Raw genomic sequence first — 16,062 nt, 5'->3', positions numbered from 1 at the left:
AAATCTTACTAAGGGGTCGACTCCCAGTTCAGCATAGGATTTCATTGATTTAAACCCGATCTCTATAACTGACTCCTAAAATCTGTCTTGGTCATCTTTGTTGAGCCACATTAAGTGTTTTTCAATTTCAGCAGATGACTATTCACTGCACTTTATTAATGGAGCCCTGCCACTGGTAAAAATGTGTAACCTCTCTTGAATACGCTCTTGGAATTAAGTAACTGTAGTTTGCTTTAGATTTTATATCGAAAAGGGAAGTTTTATCGTCAAAATTATCTGTTGGGGGTTTTAAACTAAAAAATCCCTGGAGTTTTTTTATTTTTTAATTTAGCTACGGTCATAGAATTTGGTGACTGTAGTTTGCTTTAGAATAATATTGATGATAGAGGTTTTCCACATCAAAACTCTCTGTAGGGGAATTTTAAACTCAAAACCATCTGGAGGGGTTTTAAACTTTCAAAAATAGCCATCTGTAGGAGAGGGGTTTAAACTCAAAACCCCTCCATTGGCTTGGCTGCGCTCAAATAATTATATAATTATATTATTATAATTAAATAATAATAAAGTGTGTAATTTCCTTTTATTATATTGAAGAGGTATTTTTTAGCATCAAACCCCTCTGAAGCGGGATTTAAACTCAAAACCCATTTTGGCAACGCTCATAGCATTTTGAGTGCGTAATTTGCTTTTTTTTTTTAATTGAAGATGTATTTTTTAGTTTCAAACCCTCTGGCGGTGGGTTGTAACTAAAAACCCATTTGGCTATGCTCATAGATTTTAGAGCGTGTAATTTGCTTTTTTTTTCATATTGAAGAGGTGTTTTTAGCTTCAAACCCCACAGAATGAGGGTTTAAATACATGTGTGCAAATACATTAATGAAAATTAATGTGTGTAATATTAATAGTTGATGCATTGTCAATGTATAATATAAAAAAATATACATAACATTATTTGATACTTAAAAAATAGTGTTGAAAACAGATTACAACAACAATAATATTAAAGTATAATTACTATTTAAAAAAAAAGAAATGCCAACAGAAAAAAAAATATAATTATATACATATATATTAAGACTTTAAAACAACATATTTAAAAGCTCTCTTTTTATAAATAATATCACATAGAAACATGATGGCTTTTTTACAACGATTGAGAGTCATGTATATTTATTTGGACATTCTCTTTTGGGATTGAACAAAACAAAACAAAAAAAGAAAACAGTGAAAGTCATTTAATAAACCTTCACATGCCCCTCTATTGTCCATTCTACATTTTCGGGAAGGCCTTGATTACTCTTACATACAGATAGTGGACATGAGAGTTTCTTGTCCAGTTTCAGCCAATCAGCAACTATTTGTATCATTTCAATTTCATGTATTGTGCTTTTATCTTGAAATAAAACAATGCCTCTTAATTGGACTTGTAAAAACACTTGGCCTGTAAGAAGAGTTTAAAAATAGTATGAAATAAATGTCTACAAAGTCTTAAAATTCATTCATTATATTTAAAAGACGGTTTCAGTAAATGTCTATGTCCCTCACATCTTTTCATTGTTTGTTAAGCAAATACATGACAAGATCAGCAGAAAGATATTGTTACTTTTTGCTGCCTAACTACTTATATAGCTTTAAGGAATAGTGCACTGCAGCGTGTCTAGAGAACATGATGTAATAATGTCAGCTTAAAAAATTATTATTAGACATTGATGGATAGCACCCAGTTTATTAATTACTGTAGTTTCGGTGCTTGAATAGGTAGTGATGGTTGAGGAAAGAGCAAACACCTATTGAAACTAAATGCCAATAGAAATTACATTCGACCGAGTTGAATTGCGGAAAGATAACAGAAAATCCTATAACATCTTGCATTTCAATTGGTATGTTGGTTATTATTACTTCGAATCTCTGGTATTGATTTTGTGTATAACAGTTGAGTTTCTTTTAACGTGAAAAAAATGGAAAGCCTCAATTCATCCAATTTGTATTTGCTTTCAAATAATTCATACTCCTTCACGATGAGTTTGGATTAGATACCTGGTACAACATCACAGATTTATGCAGTCACAAATAGTTTACCTGTAAACGATTGGCCCGATGCAGTTCTCGCATCAGATTTATTCTCGGTCTTCTCCTGACCAGGGTTGAATTTTAGTTCTTTCACCTGAAGTCTTTCTGGGAGAGTAATCTTTACTTCTTTGTTGCAACCTAATCCCAAAATGTACAGAAGAGACATTGAAGTCAACACAATTTATAAAACAACCTAAAATATTGATTAACATGTGCTGACATCTTTATTATTTATTTTATCTTTAAACAAATAGATTGTTACCTTTTACTTGACCTTTGGTTACTGTAAAACTGCTATTGACATGTGTATTGGGAGTCTAAAGATATTATCAAAAAAAAAAACAACAATATGATTATCAAAAGAGTTTCTAACTAGTTGCGAGTTATTCTTATTGTAAACCTATACACGTTTCAAAGCTCAAAAAGAAGATTCACAATAAAACTAATGTATACTTTAGCAGTGTCAGTCTCTAATCTTACCCTTGAGTCTTTTCTCTCATCATTCCATTTTTGATGTTTATATATGATCGTACACTTATTTTTGAAACTGTGTTTTACTTTATCGTCTTCGAGGCCACATGTGCCTGACAAAAGCTGTGTACAGAATGGCTTATAAGGGAACAACAGATGTCATGCCACGATGTAGATGGTAAGGTTCACTTCAGAGAGAACTAGTTAAATAAGAGACTAGTTGAACTTAATTTAGTTATTTTTTTTATATCCTCTAACAATATAACTTACAAGAACTCAGCATTGGTAGACAGTGGCGATCAGGTATGGTGCGAAGAGGTTCTCTACACCGGGGATCATGACTAGTAGAGGCCCACGATTTTCATTGAAAGACAGTTGTTTATTACGTAGATATCCTTGAGTGTTATGTAATTTTACTTGTCAAAGGTAGTGCGTGCTATTGAGTGTCTCGTTGTAAATGTACTGATACAAAGAGGACGACTCGAGTTCTTTTTTGTCGCACTGGGTCTTCCAGCGTATAATTCTGGAAGTGGCATGATTCTATCTTTGAACACTGACCTATAGATACTGTTGGTAGATAGTAATCAATCTTAAGAATTTGTATCGTGGATAAACTATACATGTAGACTTGTTTATATAGAATGCCACAGGTTTTCAGTTAAAAATATAAAAATATAAAAATATAATAGAATGAAATGGCGAAAGTTTTTCTAGTCTGTCAGCGTGCTGGAAAATGATTAGTGAATGGTCCAAACTAGGCGAGCATATAAAGACGTAGGGGCGAAGAGATTGAAAGAGAGGGGTAGACATTGGGCCGCTCTCGGAATTTAAGATTAAGGATAATAAATTCGCACCTAGGGATGTCAAGAGGAGTGCTAGAGACAGATTATCGTCTTACGCGTGAGAGAGGGAAGGGTGGAGGAAAGAGTATATACAAGGACTGAAATGTGCCCAGAAGAGCGGGGGCGTGATAGATGTCACAGGTAATGACCAGTCCCAAGGTTATGATCGCTAGACGCATGACACTAACGACCAGTGCTCGGTGCTGGTCTTGTCTTCATTTGTTTAACTATACCTGCGTCAATGCGAGATGTGTCACCCAAATCACCCCTACTCAATATATCTTTTCAAAGTATCTTAGTGTCGTGAATTTGTTTCTATCTATTGTCACCCAAAGTGTTTGTTTACATTGGTGGATTCACGTTAGAGTTTGTACTTACCACATTCCGTGTCTTATTCTTTACTAAGTGTGGAGTTATTGTCGTCATTCAGCGTAATAGAGCTTTAGAAGTTAGCATGGTTTTTGTTATATGAAAGTATTACACTAATGTCAAATAAAAAAATTGTATAGTAATAACACTTTAGTAAAATCACTAAATTTAGAAAGCTTTAAGGATAGAAGACTTAAAATTAAAGTAGCAATTATAAATAAAACACTGAACCATAATCTTCAAATACAAAAACAAAGAAAAAAATCTATAAAAAAATACTAGGAAAGGCACAAAGATAAAGGTACATTCCTCGTTCCATATGCTAGGACAAATTAGTACAAATGCTCCTTCTTCCCTAGTGCTTTTAGATCATGGTATGGGTTGCCTAAGCTAGCCAGGAAAACCAATGACTTGGCAGAATTTAAGTCATTGGTTAACATGCATGACGCGTAGGAGGTCATCATCATCTTTTTTTTAAAGTGAAGTCTGTATTTTATAAAATAAGTTATTATATAATTCTTGAAAGAAGTAATGAAATATTATTTTTTTACATACACACTTCTTCACATTGATTCCAAACAAATCATCATTCATTAATCAATATAACATAATATTAAATTGATCAATAAAAATGTCCTATTTTGTCAAGTGTTCTGACAGACACTTGTGATAGACCACCAGTATATAAGAAAATAATAAGAAAATAATAAATAATATAATAACAATAAAAATAACATTTAATAGAGCTATTAACTCTTGGTGTTTAAACTGTTTACTATTATAAGCCTACAAATGTACTCTCACTTTTAAAAGGAAGTTATTTGTAAATAATTAGCAGCTCGTCCATTATAAAACGAAAAAAAATATATATATTTAACAAAATTTTCTGGAAATTTTTTTACTTTCAGGAAACAAAAAGTAGCTTTGCAAGCTGAAAAATGTAATGTAATTTAGTTTTAATTGTTTAAACCTCAATAAAAAACAAATTAGCAGAAATATAACTTGTAAGCATAAATGATAGTTTAATCAGTCTACATTTTTGTTTAATACCGGGAATTAGAGCAACTGATATCAATGTAAAATGTACGACTATGAAGTGGCGAGAAACTTCCATTCCACAGTGGAGGTGATTCTCAAATAAAATAGACCTGAATATATTACACATAATTTTAATCATCAATGAAATAAAATGCAACGTTTATATCTATTAACCAAAAAGAACTAATATTATTTTCCTTTAATTTTTTTTATTAACCACACGCAAAATTTAAGTGTAAAAAAAGAAACCTGAAAATTCGTGGCTTTTGTGAGTTCAACAAGTTATGTTTACCATTGTTTCTAGGAAGCATGGGAGTAACCCAGTGGTGTGGGAGGGGATATTTTTTAGCTGTTGTTTTGCTTTAATTTTTTTATTGGAGAGGAGATTTAATGTTAAACTACCCCTTACTAAAGGGGTTTTAAATTAACCCCTTTCCCCCCTTCTTAGCTATGTTACTAAATTTTCATGGCCCTTGAACATTTAAAAATGAAATGCTTTATATAAATATTCTAATGTAAGACAAATTTCCATACGGACAATAAAGATTATTATTATTATGTTAGAAATGAACGAGTAGTCATTCTCTGGCGCTGCCAGGGTCGAGTTTCGCTAAAGAGAAACAAAATTCACCATAGTCCCTTTAACAGTTTCCACTGAGTAATTTTCTGGTGATGTGGCAGGTCTGCAGCAGTACCGTCCTCTGACAGGCAGCGAAGATTATTATTATTATTATAAGAAAAAAGAATACTTGCGAAAAATAATTACTTAACTAGTAATTAATTTGGAATTAACCGTAATATTATCTATTATGTGTTTAGAAACACTAAGATTAGTAAATTTAGATTCGGAGAAATGCCAATAATGGTTTAGCAAGGGCCTGGAAAATCATTGAAGGGAAAAATTCGAACACACAAGTATCGAGTATTCATAGCAAGTATCGTAAATACATATTCTTTGATATCGATACCAGATAAATATTATTACGTGTCAGGCAGCAACATACCGGTTGGATACACGTTAAGTCGTTCCCTTATTTATCATAAACAAAACACGTAGATCGAAAACATTTGTATTTGCTCAATCGTTTTTTTTTTTGTGAAAAGTGAGTCTCTTTTTTGTTGTTGATGATGAGATTTTATCATTTCGTTCATAGAATATTTTACTATCATACATGATCACTTAATTCAATTTAGGCTTATTGATCTAGATCATGTAATACATTTTAATAAAATTTTAGCTATATAGCTTTCATATATCTAGACTCTACACAATAAAATATCATAACTCCCATTTTATGTATTAAATTAAAGTTTAAACTTTAAAATATTTCTTTGCATGTAGATAATTATCATTATTACACACACACACACACACACACACACACACACATATATATATATATATATATATAATTATTTTAAAAATGACAACACATTTACAAAAAGAATTAATTGCCATTTCATGTATCGTGATTAGATAACTTTGGCTTAAATAATCATTGTGCTGTAACGGCATTCACTATCCAGGCTCTGCATGCTGCACCACACGACACTACCGACTCGACTTGAAAACTTAAGGCTCCAAAGTAACGCAACAGTTTAATGTCCAATAAATTAACTGTACAATTGGCAACACGAAATACCGACTGTACAAATGTTTCACTGTTAACAACCGATGGCCTGGGGCTATTGAAGTTGGCTAACTACACACAAACTAATACCCCTAACTGCACCACCATCAGAGTTAGAACAATATATAAAACAAAAATTAATCACTTTTGAATACTAGATTGTTTAAAAGCTTTAGATTAAAGACAGAACTAAGGCACGATTTCTCAATTATTTAAAACTAGCTAGATATTACCCGCGGCTCGCTTGTCTTAATTTGCGTATCACTAATATTGCCACTGATATAGTGTATTAAAAACAATAAAATAAAATAATAATGTTATAAATAAAGCGAATGCGTGAATGTAAAAATGTTATGTCCTGCGCATGCGTTTACTTTCTGTAGAGTAATGTAAGAAGCGCTCGATATCATAAATGGCTATTAAATGTACAACAAGACGACTTAGTCGCAGCATTAGAGAACGAATTAATGTAAAAAAAATGCTTTTGAAACAAAAATGTGTAGGTTAATTTAATTAATGAAATGAATGGACTAGATTTTTATGTTCATGTCTTAAATTAAGGAACTCTTGGCGAAGATCAGATCTATTATCTTAGAATTAGATCTAATCTAGATTTAGATTTTGAGAGATTTTCTGTTCCGCGCTTGCTTGATATTTCGGTCTTGTGTCATGTAAACATGACTATATGACCTAGATCCATGAAATAGTAATACTTTCATAGAGTTGGGCATCTTTTTTTTGATGGTCTTAAGTTTGTTTTAGGGTTACTTTACACATGTTACTTTTCCAGTGGCGTAGCTAGGGTATTTGATGCTCTGTGTGGCAGTTCCTCATGTTGCCCTCCAAAAAAAAAGTTTTAAAACAGCGAAAAGGTTCTAATTTCGATATTAAGTGTATTCATTATTTAAGCATTGCTTTTTCGCAAGAATCGATTTACAAAACGATGAATCGCCGGCAAACTATCGATGATTTTATCATATCAGTTTTCCCACTAAGTCTTGTTCAATAGACGAAATTGCCAAAGAAGTGAGTCGTAAACTCGACATCGTTGATTGTAAGTATTTCTTCATCAAAGTAAGTTTGGAAAAACTTCGCTTGCTTGCTACACTTACCACAATAATAAAAAAAAATATGTGGATCAAAATGGCAATATTCGGGGACTGAATTTTTTGTTTTTTTATTATAAAACTCAATAGATTCTTGCTTTGGAAGTTCGGAAACTTCTGGGGAAAGTGCGACAATTACCTGAAGCCCCCAGACAAAATTCGTTTTTGTCTATGTCTCTGGAAGAACCATCGAGATTAATGTCCATCTTAGGATTCAATAAAGGCGACTAAAATTCATATTTATCATGACGTTATTATGGGGTTATTATTTCTTGAACAATACCGTCCAAGGAAAATGTTTCCATCAGTAGCTCTTGATAAAAAATATATCTTTATTTTTTTTTCACCTGGCAATTTTTTTGTTGTGGCCAATACGCTGTTGAGGCTCTGCATGAAATGTACCATAAAATTTTGATCCGATTTTAGATGTTAAGTGTACTGTGAAAAATCATCGAGAAATCTTTCCTGTTTAAACTTTCTGTAATATTTTTTTTCATGAGTTTTTATATTACAATAAATTCGTTTTTATTTTGTTGGACATGTACGTATTCGGTCTCTGAGGGAATGGATCGTAATTAGATATTAATTTTACTCCAGGATTTTTCTTTGATTTTGTACTGCCAATTCTTCTTCAACTCGTTCGTGATGCCCGCGGATTTCCATATTTTGCTTTAAGAGAAAACGCATGATGTCCAAGATTCTCTACAGATAATCTCACTATTCAGGCTCTCTGCAAACTGCAACACACACCATCAACTTAAAGAATCGGATGACACAGGGCTCCAAAGTAACGTAACAATTTTATGTTCAATAAATTACAGCCAATACTGTACAATTGGCAACACGTAACATAGGCTGTACAAATTTCTCTCCGTATCGACCGTACCGCCGTATCAACTCTTGCACTGGCCTCTTCGTCTCGTTCCGGGCTTGCACTGGGTTCAACAGTTCAGGACTGACTTTACACACTGGGCTCGTTGTGTCGGACTCGATCGCAGACCAAGATCAAGACGCGTTCGTCTTGACTGTACAAGACAGTACTCCGTACTTTACCTTTGTATTGCTCCGTACAGACCACACCGCTGAACCACACTGAACTGTGCTGTAGTCGACCGGACTTTAGTGAACCGGGCTGTAGTGTTCTCTACATTCTCGAATGCGAGCCATTTAGTGAAGAAGTCCTTCTCTGAGTTGATGGTTGTCTGCGGATCAACTTGGCTGGATGGAATGTTTTCGTAATACTTCTTTCGGAATGTTGCCGCTTTGTGGGTGGAGAGACAGAAAGAGACAGAAAGAGAGAGAGAGAGAGGGGTGGAGAGAGAGAGAGAGAGAGAGGGGTGGAGAGACAGAAAGAGAGAGGGTGGAGAGACAGAAAGAGACAGAAAGAGAGAGAGAGAGGGGTGGAGAGACAGAAAGAGAGAGAGAGAGAGGTAAGAGATCGACAGAACTATTGATGAGAATAGGGAGGAGGTAACGAGTGATCAAATATAAGCATAATATAAAATAATATTGCTTTATTCTTTCATGAATAAAATAGTATTACATTATCTACGTAATTTTTACCATATTTAGAATAGTTGCCCCCTTGTTTTAAAATGTCATCAACAATTTGATTTACATTAGGCATGATGATCTGAAAGAATACATCATATAGAACATTTGTTCATGCTATACATATTAGTGGGTACTTATACAGTCAACAAAAATATACCAGTCTGATAATAATAGCTACACATTTTCTTTCTACTAGTATAACTTTGTCTCCTTATCTCTTTCTGTATACTCCTGTTTAATACAAGATGTCTATCTCAGCTAGTACACATGCAATCGAAATGTAATCCTTATTCACGTTAGCATAAAAAATCAAAATACTGTCATTACATATCGTAACAAATTTGCTTTCTTTTAGAATCGTTCCAGCAAAAGGCTTTTAATATAGATTAAGCTGCCTGAGATCCAAACCTAAGTTCTATTTTTACTATAGTATCTTTTTCTTTGAAGTAAAATTGTCTTTACATTCAATTTTTTTTTCTGTTCACGCTTAAAACAATTAACCCTGTAAAGATTTTAGCCATTTTATTTGCCAAAAAAAAGATAGTTAAAGCACTAAACAAACTACTTAAAAATTATAGGATTAACAAATAAAGTCTTAGAGTCTGAAGATATAGGGAGAGTATTATTTTACGTAACACAAGTGTTATCTACACATGCAACCTTATTATTGTAAGCCGACAGTTGATTTATACATCAACTACAAAGATAGTCCTTTTGAAATTAATGCAACTACGTTATTAATTCATGCGTGTATTTAGGGTTAGATACTGCACTAATGTATATAACAGGAAAATTAATATAACGAAATCATTAACAATTACCACTACTTTGTGAAATAAGCTTATTGATAAATATATATAGTACAGAACTATCATTTTCTTTGGCTAACGGTTAGCGAGCAGGGTGCCAGGTGGCCAGCACAACGACCAACCGACTTTACTTTCCCCTACTAAAATCAGGTACCCATTAGAGCTAGGTGGGCTCATGATTAAGAATAAGTTTAAAGCCTTTAAAGCCAAATAAAAAAATATAGTCGAATAAGTGTTGTTTTTTTTTTGTAGTATAAGAGACCTGCTGTTTCGACCACACTCTCAATTGGAGGTGACCAATAGCTCTGTTGAGCTTAGCCTGGTAGCCAATTATTTTAGCCATTGAGGCATAGTTGGCCACTGTGTCTTACTGACGGATAATGATGAATAAACTACAGCAAATTACATTTTAGTGCTTAAATATTATTGCTAGAAGGTAACATTACTGGCAGAATGACAATTTAATAATAACCTACAAATAAACAATGAACATTGAATAAACATTAAATTACAATGAACATTCAACGAGCTTGCAACGAACATTGAACAAGTAACACTTGTCTTGTATGAAATCCTTAATGGAAACTACAATGAATCTTGACCTTCCTCTGAATATTCTTTGGAATTATTTTTTTGGCTACTCAAGTTATCAAATCGATGCTTTATTGGACAACTCTAACTGGTATTTTTTTTTTTACAAACGTAATTTTTTTTCGAGCCTGACAACAGTCAATATTAATAATAATTGTATGGGTACAGTGTATAAAAGAAAAAATGTGCTTTAGGTTTACTAATCTTAAAACTATATTTTTAGAATGTACATAAGAGATACATTTAATGTTCGATTACCTGCTTATGAAAAAAGTGAATGTCTTCTAGCTGTGTTCAAGCAACCAACTACCATTTAATGTTAATAAATGGATATGAATGCTTTAACTTTAATTTTCTTGCTTTCTCTGATGAATTCTAAGGTTTTAAGACACACAAATATAAAACTGAGTAGAAGTCCGTAAACACGTAATGCTACTTATTTATGGGAACTTCGGAAAAAAGAAGTATCGATACTCATCTTAGTATCTAGAATTAATTTAAATTAAACTTGTATTACATTTTCCAAAGGATTTCGGGAATTTTCGTTTTTAACATAAAAATGATTTTTTTTTAAAAATTAAATCTAATAATTTATTAACACAAATTTCAATATTAAACATTGAAACAAAAAGGCTAATGCTAAACAATTTTTTACAGTTAGAAATTAAAAAGACTTAAATTTTGTAATCATTTATTTTACGGGAAATTCAGATTTGACTTGTTTAATGCCTTAAAGGTTCCAAGGGGTGGTTACTTAAATTTTATGTAGAACATTATTAACACATAAACATGTTAGAACACCCATTTAAAACATAATAATAATAATAATACCTTCAAGGCCCGTAACAGTCCTAGGAGCATTCTCGTTGCCTGCCAGAGGACGGTACTGATGCAGACCTGCCACATCACCAAAAAAAAATTCCTCAGTAGAAACTGATAAAGAACTACAATGGATTGTGTTTCTCTTTAACGAAACTCGACCCTTGCAGCGCCAGAGAATAAGTACTCATTCGTTTCTAACATAATAATAATAATTTAATTTGCATAACAATGTCAACGGCTATCGTAGGGCTACATGATAACATAACAGACATACAAGAGATAAAATGACTAAATAATCTAATTAACTTTAAAATAGAAAATAGATATGCTTTGAATGTAGCGAGACATGCTGTTTGTCTGAGCTCGATGAAGAGCGAGTTCCAAACTTTTTCTCTGTGTTCTGTAAAAAAAAACACAAATCGTAACTTTTGAGGGAGAAACTTGGCGAACCTAGAAGCGTTGGGTCCACGAAAAGAATGACTATCTGAGGAAAGTAGGGAGTTATCATTGATAACAAAACGTGGCTACCTCGTAGTTGATTCTTACACCCAGAGGAAGAAAAACTGTACATTTTTATAGATATCAATGTTGTTAACCCTATCTCTTCAGGCTCGTATGCGATCAAAAGTGTTTTTTTTATTTTAAATACATAATTGCGTTACTGTGTTGGTCGTATGCACATTATAAATATTATACGTTGAAATAGTTTTTTTTTAATAAGTATAAGAATGGTTCTACTTAGTCAGCGAAGTAATATATTACATGTAAAAATAACTATAAACTATTTATTGTATGTGTGCATTTATCAACAATCTGTATTATGTTGCTATATTAGTTAAAGAAAAGGTTTTCTGTTTTGACATGCGCACTTTGCTGTGTGCACATGTTTTGCACGAGTTATGAATATTATTTTCCTATGTAACTAAATTTTATGTCTAATTTTTTAAAAATGTTATTTTGTATAGAAATATTTATATTTAAAGTCACCTTATATTATACTATATTTTTCATCAATAAAATTTATTACAACTTTAAGATACTTTAGCGCTTGTGCTGCATATATAGACAGATATTTGTGTTCTTTAATACGTAACAAACAATTTGTTTGCATTTAACAATGCAATAATAATATTTGCATTTTAATGAGCTGAAAGTGTGAATAATGTGGACTTTCGTGTTCGCCTTCGGAAGCAGCTTTGAAGAAATATGTAATAATAAGTCTAGTGTTTGAGACGTAATACGATACAGGATACATGAACCAGATCTACATTGATCAGCCCTAGATGTAATTTAAACCTCTTTCAATCTTAAGTCATTGGTAGTTGTGAAATCAAGTCACAACAAAAAAAAAATTAACACCTTATTAATGGGCTTATAAATTTTTTTAAAAAACAAACAAACAACAAAAAATACAAAAACGAATTCAAGATTTTGTATAAAAATATATCAAATTTATTGATAAAATTTCATAAGAAAATGAGATTATTAAAATCATATCAGCAATAATATATTGTATTTGAATTAGTATGTGTCAACAACCACAATAACTCACCATGTCACAATAACGTAACATTTTGCTTAGGGCTTAATAAATTTATATTATGAATTTTACATGAGAAAGTTTTTTTATATAAGTCTTATTTATTAATTTTAAAAAATGCATTAGTAAATATTTAAGTGTAAATTTATATGTTGTGCTCTGTACATGAAGTGTATAATTGTATAAATAAATGTAGATTTATTTTAAATTAACACTAACAAAGTATTTAAGAGCTAATCTTTCAAAATTTAAAAACAGAAACATTTTCTAGACAATGTTTCATTGAGTAAACAATAAACAATAGAAAAAAAAACGCTATGTGCTCTACATTTAGAGATCCAACGCTTTAATTGCATATATCTTAATGAGACAAAATAACAATAAAGTTAATGCCAAACATTTGCAACTTGTGGAATACAAACAGTAATTTAAACAACATCTTATTGTTATAAAAATTATATTACGCCACTTATTGTATTTTCACATGCCCCTCGATTGTCCATTCAACACAGTCTGGGATTTCTTTTTTCTCAATAACTGACAGTGGATATGATTTTTTTTTCAGTAAATCGGCAATCATTTGTACAAATTCTGTCTCAGTGGTTTGGCCCCCGTCTTGAAGTAAAACAATTCCTTTTAACTGTACTCGTAAAGACACTTGTGCTAAAATAAATCAGAATACAAAAAGTAAATAAATAATTATATAAACATTGTTTTGAAATGCAAACTAAAATACGAGTTTCCATTAGACCAACTTGAAGCTACCATGGCATCTTTTATCGTTAACTAACATGAGATTAATATAGTACAATTTAATATATATATATATACTCATATGCCAAGACTCTAAGATTCTAGGTGTCACTAACAAAGACTGCATCTTGAATGACAAGTGTAGAAACAGGATTAATACAGCAATTAGACATCAGGATGACCTGCTAATCACTGTCAAAAAACGTAAACCCAAACTGTATGGCCACATCACAACGTCCTTCCTTCAGGCAAAAGTAGAAGGAAGAAGAAGAAGAGGAAGACAGAGGATGTTATGGGAAGACAACATCAAAGAATTGACAGGCCTGTCATTGAATGAAATTCTAAGTCAAAGGACAGAGAAAAATGGAGAAAGACGGTTGACAGATCTTGTGTGGTGCCCCGACAGTTCAACACACTAAAGGATTGGTGAAGGTGACGGTGATACCAATAAGAACAATTGTACCTGTAAAAGCTGATCCTGGTGAGTTAGTTGATTTGTTCTCTGTCTTTTCTTGAGCAGGGTTAAACTTCAAACTATTCACTGGAAGACCTTCTGGAAGAGATATCTCAAGTTCTTTGTTGAAACCTAAATAACGACAAAATGTGAAGACAAAGCTAAAAGGGGGTGAAGGTCATTCGATTTACAGAAATTCTGGAATACAATAATAGCATTAAAATTCTGGAATTGTATTTACCTTTAACTTGGCCTTTGGTAACTGTAAATGTGATATTAACATCAGCATTGGAGGTCTAAAATCAAGAGGGACATTATCAGTGTGACATTGATAATATAAACATCATAAGTAATAGCAATATAATATAAACATAACAGTTTAAAAAAAAAAGAATGAAAGAAAGATATATATAGATATATATATATATATATATATATATATAGATAGATAGATAGATAGATAGATAGATAGATAGATAGATAGATAGATAGATAGATAGATAGATAGATAGATAGATTGAAAGATAGAAAGATAGATTGAAAGATAGATAGATACAGATTCAGAAGATATTAACAACAATCTTACCCTAGGGTCTTTTCTTTCTCCTGTCCATTTCTTGTCTACCACTGTCATCTTCAACTTTTCTAGGTTCGGCTTACCTTTAAACACAGATTTACAAAAAAATAAAACTTGTTTACAATTGCATAAACATTGAGTAAACAATTTTAGATCATAAGGAACATTTGCGAATTCAATTTCCTTTAGAGCTCTTTTTTTTTTTTAATTATTTTTCTTATAGTAAAAAAAGAAACACAATGTCGTAAAAAAAGAAATTAGAAATGAAGCCTAAATGTTATATGAACTACATGAACCCATATAATTATTTGTAATAAAGCAAGACGTCTTTGAGATAAAGCTCTCATCATAAAGATAAAATAGTCTACAGATGAATATGGAATAAATGTAATCAATCAAATATTTGTATAAGTATTTCATAAGTATCAAAACAGAAATTCTATTGCTTTCTAACATTTCGCTTACCAGCAATCTGTTTGGATTTAACTTCACTGAAGTAGGAGTTTACAATCTCATTCAAGTCAATAACACCTTTTTGTTCTGAAGCCATTTTGTTCCTTAATGCCCTGAATCAAAACAGACGTAACATTATTGGTCTTTGATTTTTATTAAAGCTTCACAGTTGATTTTATTAGTGTACCCTATTATAAACACAAATCATTTATAACACAAGAGAATAGAATAAAAGCAGATGTAGATGTGTGAGATCGTTTTAATCGGCTACAAAAAATTTAAATTCATATTAGAACATACTATAAATACTTCAAATAGTTTGTAAATTAATTATAATATAATTTTAAAATAATACAGACACCATGATGTTTACAGAAAAGAAAAGAAAATTACATGAATATATTCATAAATAAAATAGAACGAGAGTCCTATTCAACGTCAATACTACTGCATTCTATGTCTAGCTTAGATAAAAAAGAATAATAACAAAATAAACATAACTATCAAACTTACTTATAAATTCGTGAAATAAAGATAGAAAATGAATTTAAAATAATATCTTATCTAGACGTTTGGGTTAAATGTCTAAAGATTGGGTAGAGTCTCAGCTTTTAAACCAGGCCCTATTACGTGGCTAGCGTATTGGTTTCGGGATAGACTTTGTCAGGTACTTCCCGATAGTGACAGGGCGGACTAGACACGTAATGAGCAGAGCGCCTCACTGGAAAGTTTACTGTACACGTCAAATTCATAATACATTTTTAATGTCTATAATATATTTAGAAAATATTTCTTGGATTTTTAAATTTATTTTAGATCTTAATATAGAGGGGAAAAAAATCTGTTTCGTTTTTTTTTTTTCGATTACCAAATCAATACTCGAGTACTCCCATGGCGAAATAGTGAATTGAAAAATTGTTACAGACTATTTAAAGTGTAATATTTGGAAGTAACGCGATAATTCACTATATAAAGGTGTAAA

The 16,062-nt window shown here is 31.7% G+C and overlaps 1 protein-coding gene and 1 long non-coding RNA gene across 6 annotated transcripts; both read right to left on the bottom strand.

Annotated features, from left to right (window-relative positions):
• Positions 1–591: 591 nt before the first annotated feature.
• LOC106061859 (uncharacterized) lies at positions 592–10,956 on the bottom strand. Of its 5 annotated transcripts, none has more exons than XR_008780052.1 (5): positions 10,740–10,956; positions 2,551–9,160; positions 2,333–2,387; positions 2,080–2,208; positions 592–1,441 (listed from the first exon to the last, which is right to left on the bottom strand). It is a non-coding gene; the product is annotated as an uncharacterized LOC106061859 (long non-coding RNA). The 5 variants fall into 5 exon arrangements; XR_008780051.1 differs by having other exon boundaries at positions 2,812–9,160; XR_008780053.1 differs by having other exon boundaries at positions 2,333–3,108; positions 5,422–9,160.
• Positions 10,957–12,732: 1,776 nt separating this feature from the next.
• LOC106076451 (uncharacterized) lies at positions 12,733–15,778 on the bottom strand. The gene is made up of 6 exons (XM_056043408.1): positions 15,594–15,778; positions 15,093–15,193; positions 14,637–14,710; positions 14,292–14,346; positions 14,060–14,182; positions 12,733–13,506 (listed from the first exon to the last, which is right to left on the bottom strand). The coding sequence occupies exons 2-6, from the start codon at positions 15,175–15,177 to the stop codon at positions 13,313–13,315; spliced, it is 531 nt and encodes a 176-aa protein (XP_055899383.1). The 5' UTR covers positions 15,178–15,193; positions 15,594–15,778; the 3' UTR covers positions 12,733–13,312.
• Positions 15,779–16,062: the final 284 nt, after the last annotated feature.

The sequence above is a fragment of the Biomphalaria glabrata genome, chromosome 10 (genome assembly GCF_947242115.1).
Source record: "Biomphalaria glabrata chromosome 10, xgBioGlab47.1, whole genome shotgun sequence".
Classification (NCBI taxonomy): Eukaryota; Metazoa; Mollusca; class Gastropoda; family Planorbidae; genus Biomphalaria; species Biomphalaria glabrata.
The sequence above is the reverse complement of the archived record's forward strand: the minus strand, read 5'-3'. Positions and strand labels throughout refer to the sequence as shown.